Source organism: Dendrobates tinctorius, unplaced genomic scaffold, assembly GCF_039654945.1.
Source record: "Dendrobates tinctorius isolate UK_male_01 unplaced genomic scaffold, ASM3965494v1 ptg000120l, whole genome shotgun sequence".
Lineage (NCBI taxonomy): Eukaryota > Metazoa > Chordata > Amphibia > Anura > Dendrobatidae > Dendrobates > Dendrobates tinctorius.
In genome coordinates this window covers 28,495,724-28,522,916 of record NW_027361788.1, presented here as the reverse complement: position 1 = coordinate 28,522,916, position 27,193 = coordinate 28,495,724, and the positions used below count along the sequence as shown (strand labels likewise).

Below are 27,193 nucleotides of genomic sequence, written 5' to 3'. Positions count from 1 at the left end.
TTCAGACGCGGCAAGGGTGTCTGACTTCCGCCTGTGTCCATGGCTCGCTCATCGGTGCCAGCAGGAAGCCGACGACGAGAAATGGACCAGGCTGATCTTGCGCGATCAGCGATAACCAGCGGGGGAGCCGGTCGGAGGTAAGTATCACATGTAGCAATATCGCTAGGAATATCGCTGCTGCATCACAAAATCGGTGACGCTTTAGCGATATTGATAGCGATATCGCTATGTATAAAGCCCCCTTTACTTTATTCTTATCTAAGTACTTACATACATGCTGTTTAATGATTTGTTCAAAGATCTTTCGTGGTATAGAAGTAAAGGCCCCGTCACACACAGCGAGATCGCTGATTTTGTGGCGCCACAGCGATCTCGCCAGCAATATCGCTGTGTGTGAAATGTATCAGTGACCGCCCCCCCCCGCCGGGTATCGCTGATCGCACTTCAACGTCCTGGGCCGTTTTTTGATCATGGGTCTCCCGCTGGCCAGCATGCATAGCTGCGTGTGGCAGCGGGAGAGCAGCGATCAGCGAGCTGGAGCTGGTATCCAGGGTAAACAGCGGGTAACTAAGCACCACGCGGCTCTTAGATACACGCTGTTTACCTTGGATACCAGCTTGCTCGCTGGTCCTGATCGCTGGTGGGTCTGTCTATGTAACAGCTCACCAGCGATCAGCTAACTATGTCCCAGCGATCCCATCCACGTCGGATCGCTGGGACATTGATGCTTTTAACGGGGCCTTTAGGCTAATGGGGCCTTTAGGCTCACTGGCCTGTAATTTCCTGGCTCCATCCGCTTTCCTGCTTTGAAGATAGGGACAACATTTGCCCTTCTCCAGTCTTCTGGGAGACTTCTGTTCTCCAGGATTTTTTCAAAGATTCTGGCTAGTGGTTCTGCAATTTTCTCTAACTTTTTCAGTACCCTAGGATGTAATTCATCTGGACCAAGAGATTTAAATTCATTAAAACTAGCTAAGTGTTTTCTCACCATCTGTCTGTTTATAGATAGTGTGTATTCTATTATTACTTCGATAGCACCATGAAGATTGCATTTGCTTTCTTGGAGAACACAGATGCACAGTAGATAACACATTATCCACCATTCACAATAGGAGATGTCACAGCTCACCTCCTCTTCCTCCTGTACAATGACTGATAACACCTCTATATACAGTAGATAACACAATATCCACCATTCACAATAGGAGATGTCACAGCTCACCTCCTCTTCTTCCTGTACAATGACTGATAACACCTCTATGTACAGTAGATAACACAGGACCCACCATTCATAATAGGTGATGTCACAGCTCATCTCCTCCACCTTCTGTACAATGACTAATAACACAGGATCAGCCATTCACAATAAGAGATGTCACATTCTTTTCTGATGGTAGATTCTTCTCTTCAAAGATGTTTTCAATCCTGCACAAACCGTACTTTCTGATGTCTTGTGTCTTAGCCCACAAGATTTGAGAAGCAAGAATATCTATTATCTTCTTATTTCAGGTCATTATCATTGAGCCATTTTTTGACAGCTATGAACCGATGACGTTAATGGCCGGTGGACGATGCGTGTATGTTCCCCTGAGACCTGTAAGTGACTTCATGTCATATAGTGTCTTGCACACATTATAAGGGATGTTATATTGGGGGAATATTCTTCCATATGTGATAGTGGTGCCAACAGAAGATCGGATGTTACCTTGTCTATGATTATCACAGCTGACACCCGGCACGGACCGCCCCCCCGGCACGTTGACCCCTGGCACACTGTGATCATACACGATCGCAGTGTACCGGGGGTTTAGGGAAGCATCGGCAGGGAGGGGGCTCCCTCCGTGCTTCCTTGAGACCCCCGCAGCAGCGCGATGTGCAGATCTGTTGCGGGGGCCTTCTTCCCTGCATGTCCCCGAATCCAGTATGGTGGCGCGGACCTTCGGAGGCCTGCAGGGAGGCATCTTTCTCAATGCCTGCAGCAGCGCAGCGCCTGTCACATTGCTGTTCTGACAGAGTGCTGTGCATTATTTATAAAAAATCGCTAAAGAAATTTAAAAAAAAAGAATATTCCCTAATAAATTCATTTTTTGGAAAAAAGCATTAAAAGTACACATATTTAGTATCACCGAGTCCGTAACGACCCACCCTATAAAACTGTCCCATTAGTTAACCCCTTTAGCGAACCCCTTAAAAAAATAAAAAACAAAGCAAAAAATAATGCTTCATTATCATACCGCCGAACAAAAAGTGCAATAACGCGCGATCAAAAAGACGGATATAAATAACCATGGTACCGCTGAAAACATCATCTTGTCCCGCAAAAAATGAGCCACCATACAGCGTCATCAGCGAAAAAATAAAAAAATTATAGCTCGCAGAATAAAGCGATGCAAAAATAATTATTTTTTATATAAAATTGTTTTCATTGGGGAGGGAGGGCGGAGGGAAGAAGTTGGGTATTTGGGGAATTTATAAGATACTAATGTCTTGCATGACCAAACGAATTGTATACCTTGAACTTGTATACCTTGAACTTGTTTTGAAATGCCGCTTCTTTTCAATTCTGTATGTTATTGAAACCAATAAAATATATTTAAAAAAAAAAAAATTGTTTTCATTGCATAAAAGCGCCAAAGCATAAAAAAATGACACAAATGAGGTATCGCTGTAACCGTACTGACCCGAAGAATAAAACCGCCTTATCAATTTTACCGGACGCAGAACGGTGTAAACGCACCCCCCCCCAAAAGAAATTCATGAAATGCTGGTTTTTGTTCATTCTGCGTCCCAAAAATCGGAATAAAAAGCGATCAAAAAATGTCACGTGCCCGAAAATGGTACCAATAAAAACGTCAACTTGTCCCGCAAAAAATAAGACCTCATATGACTCGGTGGGTCAAAATATGGAAAAAATTATAGCTCTCAAAATGTGGTGATACAAAAACTATTTTTACAATAAAAAGCGTCTTTTAGCGTATGACAGCTGCCAAAACATAAAAACCCGCTATAAATAGTAAATCAAACCCCCCGTTATCACTCCCTTAGTTAGGGAAAAATAATAACATTTAAAAAAAAATGTATTTATTTCCATTTTCCCGTTAGGGCTAGGGTTAGGGCTGAGATTAGGGTTAGGGGTGTGTTGGGGTTAGGGTTAGAGTTAGAATTGGTGGGTTTCCACTGTTTGGGCACATCAGGGGCTCTCCAAACACAACATGGCGTCTGATCTCAATTCCAGCCAATTCTGCGTTGAAAAAGTCAAATGGTGCTCCTTCCCTTCCAAGCTCTGCCATGCGCCCAAACAGTGTTTTACCCCCACATATGGGATATCAGCCTACGCAGCACAAATTGCAAAACAACTTTCTCCTGTTACCCTTAGGAAACTAAAAAATTGGGGCCAAAAATATAATTTTTGTGGAAAAAAATATGATTTCTCTATCGCTTCATTGGGGGACACAGGAACCATGGATGTATGCTGCTGCCATTAGGAGGCTGACACTATGCAGAAAAAAAGTTAGCTCCTCCTCCGCAGTGTACACCCCACCGACAGGAAGTAGGATGTTCAGTTTAGCTTAGGGTCAGTAGGAGGTGGACACGGGTCTTTCACTAGACCCTTATCTACCTCAATGTGCGTTGTTTCTTTTCAGGTTTTCCGGAGGGATACAGTGTGAATGGTCACTACTGTACTCCCACACAGAGACTATGAGTACGGCGTGTACTGCCACCCCGTATCCTCATATGTCTGGACGGCAGGACCCCATCCCCTAGCACAGAAGCGTGCTTAGGTGTTCCACACCCGGTCCTGACCCACCATCTCCCACCTACTCGCCCACCAGAGCCTGTTGGATGAGACATGACGTCCGGCAACCATCAGGACGACTTCAATAAGAAGATAAGTAAAGAAGAGGAGACCCCTTGTCAGGTGTAGACAGTCACTGGTCATTTAGGCCCCGGCTTATATTGGGGCCTAGTCCTCCCTTTCCCCTGGCCGCTCTCCTCCCGCACTTGTGGGGAGCTCACTTCCCGGCTGAAGCCGGCGGATCATGCACCCTCCTTTCGCCAGGCGCTGTGCGCTTCATGCTTTCCTCAGTTAGTGCCTTCCCTCAGAATAACTCACTAACTGAACATCCTACTTCCTGTCGGTGGGGTGTACACTGCGGAGGAGGAGCTAATTTTTTTTCTGCATAGTGTCAGCCTCCTAGTGGCAGCAGCATACACCCATGGTTCCTGTGTCCCCCAATGAAGGCTCAGAGAAACAGATTTTACGGTAAGCAACTAAAAATCCTGTTTTTTTTATTTTCATGCCAGGGCGTTATAAACTTCTGTGAAGCACTTGGGGGTTCAAAGTGCTCACCACACATCTAGATAAGTTCCTTAGGGGGTCTAGTTTCCAAAATGGGGTCACTTGTGGGGAGTTTCAACAGTTTAGGCACATCAGAGGCTCTCCAAATGCAGCATGACACATGCAAACCATTCCATCAAAGTCTGCATTCCAAAACGTCACTACTCCCCTTCCGAGCCCCGACGTGTGCCCATACAATAGTTTTCTCCCACATATGGGGTATCAGTGTACTCAGGACAAATTGGACCACAACCTGGGCAACTACTTTTGGGGTCCAATTTCTCCTATTACCCTTGGGAAAATAAAAAAATTGGGGACTAAAAGATCATGTTTGTGGAAAAAATATGATTTTTTTTTATATTCACACCCGGGCGTTATAAACTTTTGAGACGCACTGGGGGGTTCAAAGTGCTCACCACACATCTAGATAAGTTCCTTGGGGGGGGTCTAGTTTCCAAAATGGGGTCACTTGTGGGGGGTTTCATCAGTTTAGGCACATCAGAGGCTCTTCAAATGCAACATGAGACCCGCAGACCATTCTATCAAAATCTGCATTCCAAAACGTCACTACTTCCTTTCCAAGCCCTGACGTGTGCCCATACAGTAGTTTTCTCCCACATATGGGGTATCAGTGTACTCAGGACAAATTGGACAACAACTTTTCAGGTCCAATTTCTCCTGTTACCCTTGGGAAAATATATGATTTTTTTATTTTCATGCCTGGGCGTTATAAACTTCTGTGAAGCACTTGGGGGTTCAAAGTGCTCACCACATATCTAGAGAAGTTCCTTGGGGGGTCTAGTTTCCAAAATGGGGTCACTTCTGGTGGGTTTCCACTGTTTAGGCACATCAGGGGTTCTCCAAACGTGACATGTCGTCCGATCTGAATTCCAGCCAATTTTGCATTGAATAAGTCAAACGGCGCTTCTTCCCTTCTGAGCTCTGCCATGCGCCGAAGTAGTGGTTCCCCCCACATATCAGGTATCGGCGTACTCAGGACAAATTGCACAGTAGCTTTTGCAGTCCAATTTCTCCTGTTACCCTTGGTAAAATAAAAAAAAATGGACCTGAAGTAATTTTTTTGTGAACAAAAGTTAAATGTTCTTTTTTTTTTTTTTTTTTTTTAAACATTCAAAAAATTCCTGTGAAGCACCTGAAGGGTTAATAAACTTCTTGAATGTGGGTTTAAGCACCTTGAGGGGTGCAGTTTTTAGCATGGTGTCACTTTTGGGTATTTTGTAGTGACTTCAAATGTGATGTGGTCTGTAAAAATAAAATGGTGTTGCAAAAATGAGAAATCGCTGGTCAACTTTTAACCCTTATAACTTCCAAACATAAAAAAATTTTGGTTCCAAAATTGTGCTGATGTAACGTAAACATGTGGGAAATGTTACTTATTAATTTTTTTGTGTGCCATATCTCTGTGATTTAAGGGCATAAAAATTCAAAGTTAGAAAATCTCGAAATTTTCAAAATTTTTGCCAAATTTCCATTTTTTTTCACAAATAAACGCAAGTTATAGCAATGAAATTTTACCACTAACATGAAGTACAATATGTCATGAGAAAACATTGTCAGAATCACCGGGATCCATGGAAGCGTTCCAGAGTTATTACCTCATAAAGGGACAGTGGTCAGAACTGTAAAAATTGGCCCGGTCATGAATGTGCAAACCACCCTTGGGAGTAAAGGGGTTAAAAACTGAGTACATTTTCTTAACTTCTCTTGTTGAGATATTAACGTCTTCCTGGCTTGTGATATACATGTACATACAGTTTGAGAGCAGGTTGCTTAAATGCTGCTATAAAACTCTGTCCGCAGAGTTGTGCACTGTACAACTAGGAGACTCCTCTTAAAAGAAAGTAGTCATCTGGAGGACAAGTGCACAGGTGTCCACAAGGTAACGTTCTTGTGTCCTTCAGCAGGTTAGCGCCAGTGGTGTCCAAGGTGATTGAGGAGTGCCAGTGTATTACCGTGGCACCCAGGGGACCTAATGAAGGGCTCTGTCGTTCACACCTTGCTACTCTTTAGCTTGTGACTGTTCTTCATAGGAGATGGAGGTGCTCTTTACTATGTACTAAAATACATAATCCTCATAAGATCTAAAAAAAAAAGTGAAGGTTAATGAAAAAGCAAATATAAATAAAATATTTAAACCTGTTTAAAAATGCATAAAAGCTTTTCTCTCGCCGCCCTTTTCCTTAATAAAAAAATAAACATATTCAGTATTGCTGTGTCCATAAAATTCTGATCTATCAAAATCTAAAATAATTTAGCCCATGAGCTGAATTATATACAAGCCCCCAAAATGTCAGAAATTGCTGTTTTTTTTGTCACCGTACAACCCTAGAGAAATACAATAAAAACATAAAAATGTCATATGCATAGCTACATCTACATGTAGCTGTGGAAACATCAGTGTGCCCTCTAAAATAAAATAACAAAAAAAAAACAGAAAACATAAAAGTAACCGATCTCAGAAAATGTTGACCAAAATAAAAAAAATTTTTAACTGTTGAACATAGATATAAAGTCATGGCCAAAAGTTTTGGTAGGCACCCTTGAAATTGTTCCAGAAAATAAAGTAATTCTACAAGAAAATTAGTTTTGTTATACACACGTTTATTTCCTTTGTGTGTATTGGAACGACGCAAAAACAGAGAAAAAAGGCAAATTGGACATAATTTCACACAATACTCCAAAAATAGGCCGGACAAAATTATTGGCACCCTCAACTTAGTATTTGGTTGCACACCTTTTGAAATAAATGACTGCGGTCAATCTTCTTCAGTTGCACTCAACCATTTCCTCATTTTGATATGCAAGTTGTTTTTTGGTATGCACCTGTTCAGACTGGTTTCTAGATGTGCCGTCAGTTTTCTGTAATTTGTATGCTAGCTTTCTGACTGAGCACTCCGCCCTTCACCATTCTGTGATTTTAATTCCATCCAATCACATTTGGTTCCGACCTTCCTACAAATACAGGCTTTACCAAGTTATTAGCCATAGGTAAGTGTTCACATTAGGCAGTCAGGTCAGGGACCCACTCAATGAGATCACCTTGACATTGGTGAATGGGCTCACAATTTTTGGCCAGATTTTGTGCTAAGTATCTCATGTGTTTTTCCTAAATTTCAAAAGCCATTACGCTATCCACACTTCTTGTATTTCACATTGATATGATATGCCTTAATGCAACAGCTAAATACTTCTGGGACATAGTTCACTGGCGCATGCTAATGCTTTTCGGCTTTGCCCGCAGTTGGGCAAAGCATACTGCGCGTGCGCGAGTCCAGATTGCAATGCGCACAAGCGTAATATGGAGGCCAAGCACGGAAATTCCCTGAAAAATTGCGGACAGCGGCCAAGTAGAGGTGGAGGAAAGGACCCGAAACACCACCCATTGGACCGGACCCAAGTCATTTAAATACTGCGCCAAAATAAGGTGACAAATTCCCTTTAAGCCTTATGTCATTTTCTTCTCCATTCACATCCAAAGTGCTCAGTTTTCTCATTTCCATTATGTTCCAATGGTACTGTTATATTTTGTTCAGATAGGGGCTCCCTGAACTTCTGGGGCTTTATAAAAAGCAAGAATTGAATCCCTTCTTTTATCATAACAGTTTTTTTTTCTGGGCAGAGGCCTGCAGATTATGGAAAATTGCCGAAAAGTAGCGACTGGCGATTGGATCCTACTGAGCTGGAAGCGAAAATCAATAAGAATACAAAAATTCTGGTATTAAACACCCCAAATAATCCACTGGGAAAAGTAAGTACATTAGATCTCAGTTTATTTATTTTACACTCGCTTTACCCCCTATGATCCACATCCTAAATTGGTTGGGCATGTGAATGCCTTGAACAAATGGATTGTCCCCCTTGGATTCCCTTTCTCATTCAGAGGATGCCCTGGCATTAGGTTGATCAGGGGATCACTGGGAGAACCAAGCAGCAAGTGTTGAGATTTCCTACAGCGCCACCACAGGAGAGATTCAGTATTGCAGTTTTTTGGGTTTTTTTTTAAATCATGGGCTGGTTAATTTGGTAAATGCTTGGACGTATTGGGTCTTCTGACATTCCCTGTTATCTATCTCTGCTGAACGTTACATCAAATTCCTCCCTTTTCTTTTTCTTTTAGGTATTTAGTAAAGAGGAGCTGGAGGAGATCGCCAATATTTGCGTGAAATACGACCTGCTCTGCATCTCCGATGAAGTGTATGAATGGCTGGTGTATGACGGGTGTCAACATATACGGATTGGTGAGTCCCAAAGCAAGTACATGAAGCATGGCTCACTGATTGCATTAGCTAACAAGGGTCTTGTGTGTCTACAGGGTCACCAGTCCCATAACCATGCTGCTTTTATGTCCCCAGCTAGTCTTCCAGGAATGTGGGACCGAACCATAACCATAGGAAGTGCCGGAAAGACATTTAGCGCCACTGGATGGAAGGTGAATATGGTGACTTATGTTGCCACTTAAAGAAGCACGCCTCCTCCCGTCAAAGTTTTTATTCTCTTAATATATTGCAGTCATTATATTATATATCACTGTGTACTTACAATTGCTCATTTTGCCTTTCTACCCAGCTAATTCTTCTCTTTTCCATTAGGTCTATGACATCACGTGATTAATAACTGATGAGCTGAATCTTTCTAAGCTCTATGCAGAAACAGGAGGTCAATTTTGTCTGCATAAGTCATGAGTTACTGCAAAAGTCTATGGCAGGGGGAGGATGGAGCAGATGGGTCAAGACTTGAAAAGGGAAATGATTTCTGCAGGGACAAGTGAATTCCTGTTTCTACATAGAGCAGAAAAAAGAGAAAATTACAGGGGTTGAAAGGCAAAATGAGCAATTGTAAGTACACAGTGTTATATAATATGATGATTGTAATATAATAAGAGGATAAAAGAGTGCTTATTTAATACTAGGGGCATTTTAATTACGGCCATAAATTGCACACAACACAATAAGTTTTTATGAGCTAAGATTTGTCCTCTGTTATAGGTTGGATGGGCCTTCGGGCCTGATTGTCTCCTGAAACATCTCCGGACTGTGCATCAGAATTCTGTCTATCACTGTGCAACCGGTGCCCAGGTAAGAGAGCCTGAGAGCGAGGTTCGCTCGTCACATCTGTCCCTAAAGGAGTTATTATAAATGGACAAGCCCTTCAAGAAAGTACATACCACTGCAGCAAAATGCTTCACTACATCTTCTTTGCAAAGTCAACCATATTCTTCCTCCTGGCAGTGACTTATCTCCTATAAAATAAAAGGATCAGCTGTCCGAAATCTCGCGTGCTGTATCCTTGGCATCATTTGTCAGGGGAGAGTCGGGATACCCCCATACACATTAGGCCTTTAGTTTTGTCATATTCTCAAAAAACTATGCCAAGTCTTTCAATTTCAGCAACTTCTCTGACTGCTAGATCTGCTGCCGTGATATAATTGATATAATGTGGGTGGGAGGAGCAAAGAGCACTAAGAAGACTTTGAAGAAATGCTCAGTTGGACTGAAGAGCAGAGATTTCACATTCTGCACTCTAGAAGATACAAATGTGAATATCTCTGCAATTACATTAATAAAAATGTCAGCTCAGCACTCAAAATACAATCCTTCCCAGAGCTCCATGTACAGAAAAAAATAAGTTATGGCGACAAAAATCTTTTTTTTCTTTTTTATAGAAAGATCAGGTTATCTTTACCCATAAAATATTAAAAAAAAAAAAACCTTGTGAGTTTGGTATCGCCATGATTGTACCGATTTAAAGAATTATATTTCCAAGTAATTTTTACCACACCATGAACGTTATAAGAACAGAATCCCCTAAAAAAAGAAACATTGGTTGAGTCTATTTTTGTTTTTACTTCCTCCACTTGAGATTATGTTTTTTACATTTTTTTTTCAGTAGATTATATCTTAAAGTGATCATTAAAACAAGCCATGTAGATGGGAAAAGAATAAAAAGTTTTATGGCTCTTGGAAGAAGGGCAGGAAAAAAGCCGAAGGGCAGAAAGGAAAATTTGCTCTGGTGCGAAGGGGTTAATCCATTAGATCTATAAGGCACCCTCATTTAGGTGAAAGCAGAACAGAGCACCCCTGTGATCGTATAATTTGTCTTGTAGGAAGCAGTGGCCCATGGATTTCAGAAAGAACAGGAAAGGCTGGGAAAGTCTGATTGTTACTTTGTACAGTTGCGGGATGAGCTGCAGAAGAAGCGGGACCGGCTTTACCGCTGCCTTACAGAGGTGGGGATGAAACCTATAATGTCCCAAGGCTCTTACTTTATGATCGCTGACATCTCCCGCTTCAGTAAGTTGATACCCCAAAAGTCATGATGGTGCAATAAGGTTATTGTAATATGGGGTTTAGTGTCAATCACAATGTCATCTTTCATTCTGTACAGAATCTGATGTCCCTCCTCCCACCGACCACAACGTACCCTACGATAACTACTTTGTAAGATGGATGATGAAACATAAAGTAAGTCATCAACAGGCAAGAATCTGACTGAAATAAGCAGACTTGAGAGATGAAGACAAAAATGTTATTTTGACCCAGGCAATAAAAAAAAATTATTTTCCAAAATTGATGTCTACTCTGCAATCAGATGATCTTTGCAGGATTGACCCAAATGCCTCTGCTAGCTATATATTGTGAATACAGCGGCCACTGCTGGGGAAATGTAAAATTACATGCATTCGGATCACTGACCTTGTAATCAATGACTGACCCTCGTTGTTATGGGTGTTAGAAAGGGGTCCCATTTTGGATGAGACATGAAGTGTAAGGGATCTGTAAGCAGAAATATTTTTCTTACCTTTGCTTAAGTTTTAGAACTGCTCAGACTATATTATTAAGAGATTCGCAGAACTCTTGGCCAGTAGTCACATTGGTATTCAATGGCCGCTGGGCCAAAGCTCTGCATATATCCTCCTACCGGTCGACATCCCTGGATCCTCTTCTGATTAGTAGGTCCAGCGTAATGTCATCATTGTGCTAAAACTCATGTATGGCGCATTGCTGTGCCTACTAATCAGAAGAGATGCCGGCAAGTAGGAAGAGGTTCAAAGTGCACTGGCCAAACCCACAGATACCGACCAGGGTCCTTTTTGCTCAACTCCATATATTTACTCATTCATAAGGCTCTAAAACTAATTTGTAGATACAATGCAGTCCACATTATCATTAGAGCTGATTTTTTTTCTTTGCATTTTTTAATGTGGTTCATAAACATCTTTATTACTCTTCCTCCTTGCAGCAATTGGCCGCCATACCCGTCTCTGCTTTTTACAGCGCCCCGCATAAGAAGCAGTTTGAGAACTATATTAGGTTTTGCTTTGTAAAGGTAAATATATTTGTAGGTTAAAGTTTCCATCTTCGTTGGGATTGTGCAATGTGATTTGGAGTGCAATGTGATTTGGATTGCAAAATGTGTATGCAAAGCTCAAAATTCGCTTGCTGGCTGATTTGCAAAGTACGTACACTAGGGGGCAGCGTGCACACTGTAATTGGTGCTGGGCGCTATTTTTTTTTTTCCCCCCCCCATAGGAGGATGCAACACTGGAAGCTGCAGAAAGGATCCTACAGAAGTGGAGCAGCGAGTCCACAGGAGCAAAGACCCAATAGTAACTGTTAGTAGTAGGAACATGCTGCCTGAAAGCGACACTGATTTGGACTTGTTATACTTTAAAATTATTTTTCTGTTTAAACAATAGCACAAAATGTCAGAGCCTTGTCTTACGTTCTATTCTAACATTCTACAGATAATTTTATTGAAAAAGTTGTTTTTTGTTATTATGTAGGGTCATTGTGTTACAGATCCAGGATCAAGTAATATCAGGGTATATGGTCTTCTCACAGAAACAGCACCACATCTGTTCAGTGGCTGCGTCTCGGATTGCAGCTCCAAGGATGAGCTGAGGTGGCGCTGTTTTTGGAAGAAAGCGGCCATGTTTTTCTAATCCTGTACAAACAAGTTATACGGGTAATTCAGTCATGTGCAGTGCTCTACTATCTTCACTGGTGCCATAGACTTGGATAAAGTGGCAGGTCTGTGAACATTTGGGTGCTGCAATGGAAGACCTGGGTTCCCACGTCACAGCCACGGTGCAACAGAGGATGACCTGCGGGTGCAGCATGTGAACTCAGCCTTGCGTGCTTTTAACCCCCATCAGTCCTGAGAAGGATGGGGTCTCAGCGCTGCATCCTCTGCACAGGGACGTGAGAGGGACAGCAGGTTACACATATGCCCTGACTCTTTTTGTCAAGTCTATGGGGCAGATGAAGATTGCAGAGCCCTGCGTAGCACTCGACTTTCTTTATATGTTCAGCACCATAGACTCTGAATAGAGCAGTGAGGATGCCGCTCCATTCATTTCCTCCCAGAGAGGAATAGGGGACACCACTTCTCCTTTCCGGTGGTCTCTGGAGGAGAAGCCACGCCATTCTAATAGTGTCATCTAATCAGTAGACTGGGATAAGCTAGACATGACAAGGCAATAGGACGAAGAAAAGAAACCCTATTGTAGCATACAGCACTGCTGCTAGGGACTCCTCAACCTCCATGACACAAAGCACTATCTTGTCCCTGCACTAGTCCCTACAGATGGGTTGCAATGCAATCTCTGATAAAGTTGCTGTGTAATACTTTATCAGTGTATCTTAAATTTAATCTTTGGGAAACAGCGGCAGGTCAGGGATCTCACAAGAAAAGTGGCAAATATTGTAAAGTTGCACTGATTTATTAAAATGTCGGCCCCACTGTGACCAGCTGATCACCTACTGCCATCTGGGTGCTGCAGGGACAGTGATGATTTAGGCTGAGTGGGCTATCACGTCGTAGCCGCTGTGTAACAAAAAAAAGTACTGCATGTGTGAGCCCAGCATTACATGCTACTGGGACATCCACCGAGAATGAAGCGGCCACAGTGCTGCATCCTCCGCACAGGAGGATCCTGGCCACCCCGCTGTGTAGAGAGATGGCTCGCTTCTCCCACACCCCCACACAATTCACTCCCATCACTGCCATACTGGTCCTCCATATCAAATCTAATGTATCAAAATGTATCAAATACAAAAGAAGGAATAAAAAAACAAAAGTACCCCCCACACACAGATAAGTGTAAAGCTCTTTATCCCTGCCAAATATCCTTTTCAGAGAGTGGAGGCATTCTCCAGAGAAAACATTAGGCCTCCTACGTATGTCACGTCCCTTGTGACGTTACGTATATTGTAAAGGCCATGAAGAAGGGACAGATCATCCCAGGAAAGAAAATCACCAGCAGCGTTACTTGGCCAGGCGGTGATTTGGGGTAGCTTTGGCACTTCAGGATTGTAAGAATAATACAAACCCAGATTTATTTATTAATTTCCAGGAGGAATAATGGATGAACGGCACGATGCAGAATTCTAAGAAAAGATGCCCTAGAATTTATATTTTATGGAAATACAATGTTTTTTTTTTTTTTACAGCAGACAGGTCAGAATAGTCCTAATGTGGGAAAATTGCTTAATAATCTGGATTCATCTGTTAAAACGCAATGTATTTTGGTGACAAAATAAAATGCACAATCCAATGTTTTGTATGTGACACGTCGCAAAGAAAATGCTATAAATCTCTGACAAGCAGAGGTCCATTTTGAAGTCACAAATTGACCTGGAAGAACATGGCACCTTTAAAGGGCTGTCTTCTTCTTTAACCAGTTCAGATCCTGACCATGTGGTTCATGAGGCTTCATTTTTATGGCACTGTCATATTATTTTTTTGTTGTATTCCCGAAATTGGGCGATGTTCGTGGAAAAATAAGTGTCTTTTTGTCTCTTTTTTTTTCTCATTTACTTATTAATTTTTATTCCCACACAGGACCACTAAAATACATATAAAATTTGTTTTCCATTCTTTAACATATATTTCTATACGGACCCTTTTTTTTTTTTTTTTTTACAGCGACTTGGATTGACAATGACACTTTTTTATTTATATGTTTTTATTTATTTTTCATTTATCTTCTACATATATGGAAATATTTATATTTTCTTAATTTCCTTATAACCCCAGTTACAAGAGAACTGCAGCCTCCTAGCTCCTGCTCACTCTCTATGCCCAGCGATCACAAGACCGCTGTGTATGGAGTGGGAAACATCGCCAGCGCATCTTCTTACTGTGTACATAGCGCTTGTAGTACTCTGTATACAGCGATAAAGAAGGTACAGGCAGTAATAAACTTCCGTTGTTTGTCACAAATGGATCCCCATTCCTGCAGCTACACATTTGCATGTAGCGGTGCTGCAATGCTTTGAAGTTTTAGGCTATGTGCCCACATTGCGTTTTTGATGCAGAATATTCCTGAGTGGAAACGCACACCCTCTTCCCGGGAAAACGCATGCGTTTTATGATGCGCTTTTGTAAGCGTTTTTGACGCTTTTGTTAAGCGTTTTTGCATGCGTTTTCCTAAGCGCTTTTGCCCATATAATTGATGATATGCGGAATCACGTGCGTTTCCGCAAAATTAATGAACATTCTGCGTTTTTTTCCGCTTAGCATTTCCGCAGCGGAAAAAAACGAACCATTAGCACAACATGTGCGTTTTCCATTATGATTAACTGGATGCTTTTCTTAAGCGTTTCTGCAGCAGAAACGCGCGTCTAAAAGCGCTGCAGAAACGCTTAAAAAACGCTACATGGGCACACAGCCTTAGAAGTCACTGTAGAATAGAAGTGGAAAACATCTCATAGCATTATCCCTACCTCAATCTGCACAGTGGGCACAGTGCAGTCAGGATGTAACGATCTCCTGGCGTTCAGCAAACCCAGACTTCTCCATCAGATGCCGGATAGAGAAGTGTGATCCATCACTGTAGAGAACACGTCTCCTCCAGAGTCCAGTGGTGTCGGATTTATACAACTACATCCGACACTCAGCATTGTGCTTGGTGATGTTAGACTGCATGAAGCTCCCTGCGGGGGAGCAGTGTTTCTGCTGATGTTAATACCAGAGGAGATCTGTACTCTGCAGTTATGGAGTCAGCAGAGCATTGGTGACTTTCTCTGCTCCTCAGCACTCTGTCCCCCCGCTCTGTAATGTTATGAGGTCTCCACTGCATGGCTTAGTTGCTTTGGTTCCTTTCACTTTTCAATAATATTCACAGGTTAAGGGGGAAGATGTAGGAGGAAAAATGTCATGAACGGACTTGTTACAACAGTGGCTGTGGATCATACTGGTGTCAGTGAGCTCTGCATCACCGGCCATTTGGTCACATGTTAAAAAGTCAGACAGCATTACGGGTGGGCCGGATGTTATACACCTGAGAGTATCCTGGTACCCGGTGCTGCCTGTAGCGGCGTCTGCGGGTCCTGTGACAGCCCTGGACGCCTTCCTCCTCCAGGACCACAGCGCCACAGGAGTCCGGGCGCCATGTTGCTGCATGGTGGAGGCGGCTCAGGAGTGGGCGAGAGATGTCGGGGAGACTAGTGAGAGGCCCTTGGGCTGTGCTGCTGCTGGAATATCTGGGGCTGTGGCTCCATATCAGGGGGATGCCCCAAGCTTGTGCCCCCCTGCTGGATTACTACAGGAATCTTCCTCTCCTGGCCTTCATGCTGTAGCCCTGGGTGCTGTGCAGCACACTGATGAGAGTGGCCATCTTCCTCCACCACTTGATTTTCCTCAAGCCACAGACTTATTGCATCAGTCTATCAGCTTAAAGTCTTATATGGCGGGGAATGGCACCCAGGGAATTAAAGAGCTCTCTGTCGCTCATAGAGAACCTCCTAAGTTAACCCCTATCTACTTCTTCACTGATGATGCTACTGACTATTTAGAGGGGTCCTCTGATGAAGAGGGTGGCACATAGGTCGATCATCTACCCCCACAGTGGCTAAAGTTCCTCTCTCGTTTCCCTTGAAGGGAGGACTTCAGGGCATTAATAACCGAGGTCAAGGACGCTTGCAGGTCAGAAATTGCATGTGTGCGACAGGACCTGCAGCTTTTTGGTGGGCAGAATTGATTCTGGACCGGGAGCATGACGAAACTAGATCGCTTGTGGCTGACTTGCATCAAACTTCTATTATGCAGCAACGGGTGGTCAGAGACTTGCAAGTTCAAGTAGAGGACTTGGATAACAGGGGCACAAGGTGCAACATCAGAGTGAGGGAAATCCCTGAATTGGATGGAAAGGAAAATGTTAACACAATTCTTCAGGAAATATTTGCTTCCTCCATGGGCTACCCAGTCTCCACTCACTTTAAATTAGATCGGGCCTTACAGCCCAAAGGATTTTCTCCTTTCCCAAGAGACATTATCTGCTGTCTTCATAGCTTTGAAATTAAGGAGAGGATTATGAGGAAGGCCAGGACCCTGAAGGAGATTTTGTATTCGGACACTGCCATCCAATTGTTCCCGGACCTCTTTCGCATAACGCTACAAAAGAGGAGACATCTCCGGCCTTTACTGTCCACTCTGAAGGATCTCAACATCACCCAATAGATATTATACTGATGAATGATATGAGGTGTGGCAAAGAAGATCCAAGACAACATACTCAGAAGGGAGGTAAGAAAATTTCTAAAACAATCAACAGGGAGGAGATTGGAACAAAGCAAAATTCTCTAAAATGCATGCTCGCAAACGCCAGAAGCCTGACAAACAAGATGGAAGAACTAGAAGCAGAAATATCTACAGGTAACTATGACATAGTGGGAATAACCGAGACATGGTTAGATGAAAGCTATGACTGGGCAGTTAGCTTACAGGGTTACAGTCTGTTTAGAAAGGATCGTAAAAATCGGAGATGAGGAGGGGTTTGTCTTTTTGTAAAGTCTTATCTAAAGTCCACTTTAAGGGAAGATATTAGTGAAGGGAATGAGGATGTCGAGTCCATATGGGTCGAAATACATGGAGGGAAAAATAGTAACAAAATTCTCTTTGGGGTCTGTTACAAACCCCCAAATATAACAGAAATCATGGAAAGTCTACTACGGGACGGGAGGACGTCAGGATCGCCGCGTCTGAAAGGTAAGTAACGACCGCTGTATCGCTGCTGCATCGCTGTGAGATCCGCCCATTTAGCGATGCACCAGCGATCTTGACCGGGTCGTATAATTGTCGGGATCGCTGGTGCATCGATAAATGTAAAGGGGCCTTAAAACTAATCCCAAGCTGTTCTTCAACTATATCAATAGTAAAAGAATCGAAAGTGTAGGCCCATTAAAAAATTGTGCGGAAAGAATGGTTGTAGATGATGAGGAAAAAAGCTAATATATTAAACACCTTCTTCTCCACGGTATTCACGGTGGAAAATGAAATGCTAGGTGAAATGCCGAGAGACAAAGAAAACCCTATATTAAGGGTCACCAATCTAACACAAGAAGAGGTGCAAATCCGGCTAAATAAGATTAAAATAGATAAATCTCCGGGTTCGGATGGCATACCCCCACGAGTACTAAGAGAACTAAGTAATGTAATAGACAAACCGTTATTTCTTATATTTAGAGACTCTATAGCGACGGGGTCTGTTCCACAGGACTGGCGCATAGCAAATGTGGTACCAATATTCAAAAAACGCTCTAAATGTGAACCTGGAAATTATAGGCCAATAAGTCTAACCTCTATTGTTGGTAAAATATTTGAAGGGTTTCTGAGGGATGTTATTCTGGATTATCTCAGTGAGAATAACTGTTTAACGCCATATCAGCATGGGTTTATGAGGAATCGCTCCTGTCAAACCAATCTAATCAGTTTTTATGAAGAGGTAAGCTATAGACTGGACCAAGGTGAGTCATTGGATGTGGTATATCTTGATTTTTCCAAAGCGTTTGATACCGTGCCACACAAGAGGTTGGTACACAAAATGAGAATGCTGGATCTCGGGGAAAATGTGTGTAAATGGGTAACTGGCTTAGTGATAGAAAGCAGAGGGTGGTTATAAATGGTATATTCTCTAACTGGGTCGCTGTGACCAGTGGGGTACCACAGGGGTCGGTGTTGGGGCCTATTCTCTTCAACATATTTATTAACGATCTGGTAGAAGGTTTGCACAGTAAGGGTGTGTGCACACGCTGCGGATTTGGCCGCTGCGTTTTTGCTGCAGTGTATAGTACCATTATTCCCTATGGGAATAAAAAACTGCAGTGCAGACGGTGCGGATTTTCTTTATCGCCTTATTGGGGGACACAGAATACCATGGGTGTATGCTGCTGCTGCTAGGAGGCTGACACTATGCAAAACAAGAAAATTAGCTCCTCCCCGGCAGTATACACCCACCGACAGGCACTAGGCACCTCAGTTTGTGCTTAGTGTCTGTAGGAGGCGGACCGGGATCTTCCCAGATCCGCAATTAACCTTTCTTTCCTTTAGGTATTCTTGTGGAACTTTTTAATTTTTTGTCTTTTGTTTTGCAGATTCAAGTCGGGAAACAGGGTGGAAGTTCACCCTGCTTTCCCATATCAGGCGGCTGAGCGAGCAGTGTGGCTGATCCCACATCGCACCTCTCAGTACGCTGGCAGGACTTTTTCCATATCACCTTCTGGTGCTATGGGATGTGGACAGGTGGCTGGTCCTTGCCAAATCCCCCTCCTCACCCCTCTCTCGGGACAGGGCTGAGAGGAAGACGGCGATCGCAAGTTTTTCCTCGCCATCAAAAGGTTAATGCCGTCTTCTGCAGGGTCCGGGTACAGAGGACAGCGGCCAGCGGCTTACCACTACCCTTGTGAGAGGCCCCTGTGGTCATCCTCTTCAGGGACGTCAGGTAAGTGCCTGTACGATCCCTCCAGCCCGTAGCATTACCAAGAGGCACATCGGTGGAAAACTGAACAGCCGAACACATCAGGCTGTTTGAATCTCCCGCCCCTCTCCCTGCCTGACGGGCGCCGCTCTCTAGCCGCGCGCCTCTCCACTTAGCTTAAGGGGCTGAATACAGGGTTTCTCTCCCCGTTTTCACAGCTGGGCAGTATTCTCTATTCTGCGCGCACACTTCTCCTCACAGGCGATTCCATCACGGGGCTGCGGGACTTCCACTTTCATTTTCGCTTTCAGCTCCCGCTTTCAGCACGCCTCCTCCTCTTTCTGAGCACGCTGTCCTCGCGCCTTTTTTAGCCCATCACAGGGCTCCTTTTTCTCTTCTGGTCTGTCAGCTCCAATTGCGGCTCAGCCGCTAAGCTCCGCCCACCGCTCACCTCATCAGGCATTTCCTGTTTTTTCGGTCCTGCCTTTCTGCGCTGCCTGGGGGACACTTCAGCGTTCCTGCTGCTCGCCGGAACTAGGTAGGCTCTGTCTATGCAGAAATATTAGCCCTCCTCCGCAGTTCTTCCCCAATTCCCACGGCCATTCAGCGCAGTTTTCCTTATGCCCAACCCTGCAGGGGAACTCTGTTTCAGGCCCACCGCTACTCATTACGCCTGTGCGCGCTGTAAAAAGAAGTGGGCTTCGGGTCAGCCATCGCCTTTCTGCCCATCCTGCAGTCCTTCAGCTATGTCGGCCTCTCAGGAGCACACAGATTCCCGTGATGAGGGCACTTCTCCTCTCCCAGAATGGGCCGTAGCTATGTCTCAGTCGGTCTCCGATCTGACCAAAGTCTCGCAGTCCCTGGTCCAGGTCCTAGAACGTTTGCCTCAGCTATCTACAGCCACCGCTGCTCCGACCACCTCTAAAGGTGAGTCGTCCGCTCCTGACCGCGACCTTCAGAGGGACAGGCCGAGTAGGATGTCCAGGAAGCTTCTCCTATCGGGCTCGTCTTCCAGCTCGCTAGGCCCATCTGCTTCACCCAGATGTCCGTCTCCTTCAGTGGACGACCTTAGGTCAGATGATGATCCTCAATCAGGATCTAGTTCAGAAGCAGATGACATGTCTAAAACACGAAATATGGTCGATAGTCTTCTTTCAGCTATCTTCCAAACCCTGGAGATTAAGCAGGACAGGCCCCTTCCTCAGGAATGTTCTGTTCCATTTAAACGATCAAGGCCCCCTCCCAAAACTTTTCCAAACCACAACGAGTTTGATACTACTCTAGCCAAACATTGGGAGCACCCTGAGCAACGCTTTTCGGGCCGCAGGTATTTAGATGTTCTGTACCCATTTGAGGCTGATTTGCTTTCTAAATGGACCAAAGCCCCTGAAGTGGACCCTCCCGTTTCTCGCATAGCCTCTAAGACGGTTCTGTCCCTTCCAGACGGTGCATTGCTTAAGGATCCAACAGACAGACAGTTAGAATCTTTGGCGAAGTCTATCTTTGAGGCCTCCGGCGCCTCCCTCTGCCCTATTTTCGCCTCCTCCTGGGTGGCTAAAGTCATTTCAGCTTGGGCTAAAATTCTTCGCAGGGGCATCTTAGCGGCGGCTCCCCAGGACGAGCTGGCAGATCTAGCAGATCAAATTAATCATGCGGGTAAATACCTTTTAGCCGCCTCCTTGGATGCGGCCGGTTGCGTAGCAAGGGCTAACAGCAATATAGTGGCTGTACGCCGAGTTCTTTGGTTAAAGTCATGGAACGCGGATACCACCTCAAAAAAGTTGCTCACCAATCTGCCCTTCCATGGTTCTAGGCTCTTTGGGGCCAAGCTGGATCAAATAATTTCCGATGCCACTGGGGGTAAAAGTACTTCTCTCCCCCAGTCTCGACCAAGACGCCTTTTTAATAGAAAGGGTTTTCGGCCCTTTAGGCCTTTTCGTCCGTTCTCGTCCACAGAGAGATCTGTCCAGCAAGAGCGTCCTTCCGCATCTAGGGAGCGAGAGCAGAAGAAACCTTCTTACAAGCCCGCTCCCCGCTGGAGATCTAGAGGACAATACTCCAGATCCTCAGGTGCCCGTTCCGGTAGGTTTGCCTCCAAGTGACGGGGCACCCCCACCTGGAAGTTTTTCCAGGGTGGGAGGCAGACTTTCCTTTTTCATGGACGCTTGGCTGTCGGTTGTCGACGACGCTTGGGTCAGGGAAATCATCGCATCTGGTTACAAGATCGAATTTTCGTCCCCTCCAGACAGGCGTTTTTTCCAGTCTCGACCTCCAAGACAATGGTCCCACATTCCAGGATTCTTTCAGGCCGTCTCCTCCCTTCTTTCCGCCGGAGTGATTGTTCCCGTTCCCTCAGACGAATGGTTTTCAGGGTTCTACTCAAATCTCTTCGTAGTCCCGAAGAAAGACGGCTCCCTGCGGCCAATCCTCGACCTCAAATTGCTTAATCGCCACGTGAAGATTCTTCATTTCAAAATGGAGTCTCTTCGATCGGTGATAGCCTCATTGGAGCCCGGAGAATTTCTCTGTTCTGTGGACATACGGGATGCCTATCTTCACATCCCTGTTTGCTTGCAGCATCAGAAATATCTCAGGTTTGCAATTCAGGAAAATCATTACCAGTTCACGGCTCTTCCCTTCGGCCTAGCCTCGGCCCCCCGTGTTTTCACGAAAGTGATGGCGACGGTCATGGCCATCCTTCGATCCAGAGGGATTCTCATCATCCCTTATCTGGACGATCTCTTAATCAAGGGCTCGTCCCGTCAAGACTGTCTCCTAAGTCTTCAGATAACCCTGGATACTCTCGACCGTCTCGGATGGTTAGTCAACAAAGAAAAGTCCGTTCTCAGCCCCACTCAGCGTCTGACCTTTTTAGGCATGGAGTTCGACACGAACCTGGCCCGGGTGTTTTTTCCGAGGGAAAAATTTGCAGCTCTGGTCAAAGGGATTCGAGCCCTCAAACGGCCAACGCCCATTCCCCTTCGATTCTGCATGAAAGTTCTGGGGAAGATGGTGGCTTCCTTGGAAGCAGTGCCCTTTGCACAGTTTCACCTTCGTCCTCTTCAGCTGTCCCTCCTTTCAGTCTGGGACAAGACGACGAGGTCCTTGGACCGGCCCATTCTCCTCCCTCTCAAAGTAAGGCAATCCCTCACTTGGTGGATGATGTCCTCATCAGTCCTCCAAGGGAGGTCCTTCCTCCCACTTCGGTGGCAAGTCATCACCACCGATGCCAGCCTCCTGGGTTGGGGAGCAGTTTTTCACCAAAGGACGGCTCAAGGACGCTGGAACCCACAGGAAGCTCTTCTTCCTATCAATCTGCTCGAGATCAGAGCGATCTTTCTGGCCCTTCTTCGCTGGCAACCCCTTCTCGTCGGCAAGCCGATCCGCATTCAGTCGGACAACGCCACGGCTGTGGCGTACTTAAACCATCAGGGCGGCACGCGCAGCCACCAAGTCATGTCAGAGGTGGCCAGGATTCTGCGCTGGGCGGAACGTTACGTCCCAGCAATCTCCGCCGTTCACATTCCAGGGGTGGAAAACTGGGCTGCCGACTTTCTGAGTCGTTAAGGCCTAGCGTCAGGCGAATGGTCTCTCCATCCTTCAGTCTTCGATCAGATATGCAAGCGCTGGGGTTCTCCGGACGTCGACCTCATGGCATCTCGGATGAACCACAAAGTTCCGCGCTTCGTAGCCAGGTCCAGGGACCCTCTAGCCGTCGCTTGCGACGCCCTAGTAATTCCGTGGTCCCAGTTCCAACTCCCTTATCTTTTTCCACCTCTTGCCCTGATCCCAAGAGTGGTCAAAAAGATAAAATCGGAAGGCGTTCCAGTTATTCTTGTGGCTCCAGACTGGCCGAGACGGCCTTGGTATGCAGAACTGGTGAACATGCTCGCGGATGTTCCCTGGAAACTTCCAGACCATCCGGATCTTCTCTCACAACTCACAAGGCCCCCTTTGCCACGAGAATTCTCTGTCTCTGAATTTAACGGCATGGCTGTTGAAGCCGCAATCCTAAAAGAATCAGGTTTTTCCAGCCAGGTGATTCAGACGATGATCAAAGCCAGGAAGCCAGCCTCTTCCCGCATTTACCACAGGTGTTGGAAGGCTTTTTTCCGTAGGTGCGACGATAAAAAAGTTTTTCCAATGACTTTTTCCATTCCGTCCATACTGGGTTTTCGCCAATCTGGCTTAGATTCGGGTCTGTCTCTCAGTACCCTGAAGGGCCAGGTATCTGCCTTGTCTATCCTCTTTCAAAGAGAGCTCGCTTCCTTACCGCAGGTTAAGACGTTCCTCCAAGGAGTCGCTCATGTGGCTCCTCCTCATCATTCACCAATAGAACCGTGGGATCTCAATCTCGTTCTGGGCGCTCTCCAAAAGGCATCGTTTGAGCCCATCCAGGACATTCCTTTGTCACTTCTGTCATGGAAGGTAACCTTTTTGATTGCCATTACATCCATCAGAAGAGTTTCTGAGTTAGCGGCCTTGTCATGCCGTTCTCCTTATCTGGTGCTCCATCAGGATAAAGTCGTCCTCAGGCCCGTTCCTTCCTTCCTGCCAAAAGTGGTTTCCTCCTTTCACATCAACGAGGATATCGTTCCTCCATCGTTTTGTCCGGCTCCTTCTCACCCTCTTGAGAAGTCACTCCACAAGCTGGATGTTGTTAGAGCCTTGCGTGTCTACCTCGCTAGGACCGCTTCACTTCGTCAATCCGATTCATTGCTGGTCATCTCTGAAGGTCACAGGAAAGGGCTTCCGGCATCCAAATCCACGATCGCTCGCTGGATTCGTTCTACCATTCAGGAAGCATACCGACTTCAGGAAAAACGGCCCCCTCCGGGAGTGAGAGCTCACTCCACCCGGGCTGTGGCAGCTTCATGGGCCGTTCGACACCAGGCTTCGGCTCTGCAACTTTGCAGGGCCGCGACCTGGTCGTCCTTGCACACATTTGCGAGGTTCTACAGGGTTCATACCCAGGCCTCGTCTGATGCAGTTGTTGGAAGGAAGGTTCTGCAGGCGGCGGTTGCGCATCGGCCGACCTAAGCCTTTCCTGTTCTTTCGTTCCTTATTGCTGTTCCCGCCCTTGGGACTGCTTTGGAACGTCCAATGGTATTCTGTGTCCCCCAATAAGGCGATAAAGAAAGATGGATTTTTGGTTCTTACCGTAAAATCTCTTTCTTGGAGCCTTCATTGGGGGACACAGCACCCTCCCTGTCTAATTTGTACCGTGTTGGGTCTTTGAGTCCCTTGTTGGGTTGGTACATATGTTTAGAGTGTTCCTTTGCTTCTCCTACTGCTTTCTCACCAACTGAGGTGCCTAGTGCCTGTCGGTGGGTGTATACTGCCGGGGAGGAGCTAATTTTCTTGTTTTGCATAGTGTCAGCCTCCTAGCAGCAGCAGCATACACCCATGGTATCCTGTGTCCCCCAATGAAGGCTCCAAGAAAGAGATTTTACGGTAAGAACCAAAAATCCATCTTTTCCGCAGTTTTGAAACCGCAGAAAGAATTGACATGTCAATTCTTTCTGCGGATTCCGCTGCGGTTTGCCATCTCCTCCATTGTGGAGATAAAAAACCGCAGTGCAATCCGCAGGTAAAACCGCAGGTCTTTTGACCTGCAGATTTACCTGCGGATTTTACAAAATCCGCACCCCATTCCGCAGCGTGTGCACGTAGCCTAAAATATCGATATTTGCAGATGATACAAAACTATGTAAAGCAATCAATACAAGAGAAGATAGTAGTCTGCTACAGATGGATCTGGATAAGTTGGGAACTTGGGCCAAAAGGTGGCAGATGCAGTTTAACAATGATAAATGTAAGGTTATACACATGGGAAGAAGGAATCAGTATCACCATTACACACTGAACGGTAAACCACTGGGTAAATCTGATATGGAGAAGGACTTGGGGATCCTAGTTAATGATAAACTTACCTGGAGCAGCCAGTGCCAGGCAGCGGCTGCCAAGGCAAACAGGATCATGGGGTGCATTAAAAGAGGTCTGGATACACATGATGAGAGCATTATACTGCCTCTATACAAATCTCTGGTTAGACCGCACATGGAGTACTGTGTGCAGTTTTGGGCACCGGTGCTCAGGAAGGATATAATGGAACTATAGCGGGTACAAAGGAGGGCAACAAAATTAATAAAGGGGATTGGGGAACTACAATACCCAGAGAGATTAGCAAAATTAGGATTATTTAGTCTAGAAAAAAGACGACTGAGGGGCGATCTAATAACCATGTATAAGTATATAAGGGGGCAATACAAATATCTCTCCGAGGATCTGTTTATACCAAGGAAGGTGACGGTCACAAGGGGGCATTCTCTGCGTCTGGAGGAGAAAAGGTTTTTCCACCAACATAGAAGAGGATTCTTTACAGTTAGGGCAGTGAGAATCTGGAATTCCCCGCCTGAGGAGGTGGTGATGGCAAACTCAGTCGAAGGGTTCAAGAGAGGCTTGGATGTCTTCCTGGAGCGTAACAATATTGTGTCTTATAGTTATTGTTAGGTTCTTTAGAAGGATGTAGATCTGGGGATTTATTTTGACTGAATTTTATAGGCTGAACTGGATGGACTATTGTCTTTTTTCGGCCTTACTATGTTTCCCTTAACTGCCGGAGAGAGGGCGTGTCTGTGACTCTGCGCTCCCTAGAAGATCTACTATCCTTCTGTGAGAAACTGGATCTCCAGATCCCCAAGATCTCCGATTGGGACATCCCAGTCCCGTCAGGTCAGACTCCACCTCCAGTCTGGACCCAGAGGAGAAAGAAGGATACTCTGAAAAGCGGAGGAGAAAAGAAGAGAACGTCGGGTCTTCGCTGATCTGGCGGATGGAACTTTTTTCTTTTTTTTCATGCCATGTCGCAAGACTGTTTGAACGTATTAGCATGTGCAGGCTCCTTTCTTTAGCAGTATATAACAGCCTAATTGCCTTTTCTCTTTTTACCCTTTTTGTAAAGGTGACTTGCATACTGATGATGTTATGTGTGCCTGGGGCAGCTCTGTTTGACCTTTTTTTTCTTTTGTTTTTCTCACCTTTTGTAGGTGAGGAGGTGGGCCATGTCTCTCTTAGTATCTTCTCTGTGGCAGCTGGGTATCACTAACCTTGTGGGTTTGTTGTTTTCCATAGGGTCAGCCACAGACCAGGTTTTTTTACTCCTGTTTAATATGGTGTTCTATTTACTTATATTGTCTTTTCTTTCTTTATGTGTTATTTGTTGTCCTCATCTTTCCCATTACCTATTGTTTTTCCCTTTCCCAATCTCCTGTTTGCAAGTTCCGGAATTTAGTCTGCATTACATCCTGGAGGAGAGGGTCTGGTACTGCTTTTCGAGGGGGTTGAGAATGGTATCTGGATGATCATTTGTATGTGATTTCGGTGACAGGACAATTGTGTACAAGATAATTGTGTACGGACTATTGTGTACAGACAATTGTGTACAGGCCAATTGTGTCCAAGTACAATTGTGTACAAGGCAATTGTGTACAAGGCGATTGCCCTGTACACAATTGTCCTTGTACACAATTGTACTTGGACACAATTGGCCTGTACACAATTTTCTGTACACAATTGTCCGTACACAATTATCTTGTACACAATTGTCATGGAACCGTGATTTCTTTTTACATTCTCAAATTTTGCGAATATTATCTTATATTATCTCCCCTAGAAAGAGGAGGCTTGCCCTACAGGAGTTGAAGTCCCAAAAGGCGGATATTGCCTTCCTCCAGGAAACACATTTTGATAATACAGGTGTCAGGATCCTGTCAGCACTGGCGTGCAGCCTCTGCTGAGCAGGGACTCACCCGCACTGTAGGGGGGCCCGGGGTCAGGTACAGCTGGAAAGTACAGATACATAGGACCTGTGGACGCTGAAGTTTAGCAAGCAGTCACATGACCTACGGATAGTCAGGGCCAAGCAGCAGTCAAAACCAAACAGACATAGAAGGTACCAAGCAGAATCCAAAGCAATATCCAGAGAACAGACCGAGTCGTACACAGAGAATCAAGCAACCAGAACACAGCACAAACACACTCAGGGGTCACCACACAATGCCAAGGGCGAAAGTATAACTAACGGGGATGGGAGCGTCCTGAGGCTTTAAGAAGCCTCTCCCAGAACCAGGGAG

The 27,193-nt window shown here is 45.1% G+C and overlaps 1 protein-coding gene across 6 annotated transcripts in view; it reads left to right on the top strand.

Moving 5' to 3' along the window:
- The window catches only part of KYAT1 (kynurenine aminotransferase 1), a 32,274-nt gene extending 18,358 nt beyond the window's left edge, over nucleotides 1–13,916 (top strand). For all 6 annotated transcript variants that reach the window (XM_073540988.1, XM_073540985.1, XM_073540989.1 and 3 more), the window contains 9 exons: nucleotides 1,510–1,596; nucleotides 7,980–8,108; nucleotides 8,478–8,598; nucleotides 8,713–8,789; nucleotides 9,346–9,435; nucleotides 10,464–10,650; nucleotides 10,745–10,821; nucleotides 11,600–11,686; nucleotides 11,890–13,916. In XM_073540988.1, the coding sequence (XP_073397089.1) occupies nucleotides 1,510–1,596; nucleotides 7,980–8,108; nucleotides 8,478–8,598; nucleotides 8,713–8,789; nucleotides 9,346–9,435; nucleotides 10,464–10,650; nucleotides 10,745–10,821; nucleotides 11,600–11,686; nucleotides 11,890–11,967 (933 nt within the window). In that variant the 3' untranslated portion in view covers nucleotides 11,968–13,916. The remainder of the gene's footprint in view (nucleotides 1–1,509; nucleotides 1,597–7,979; nucleotides 8,109–8,477; nucleotides 8,599–8,712; nucleotides 8,790–9,345; nucleotides 9,436–10,463; nucleotides 10,651–10,744; nucleotides 10,822–11,599; nucleotides 11,687–11,889) is intronic.
- The last annotated feature ends 13,277 nt before the right edge of the window (nucleotides 13,917–27,193 follow it).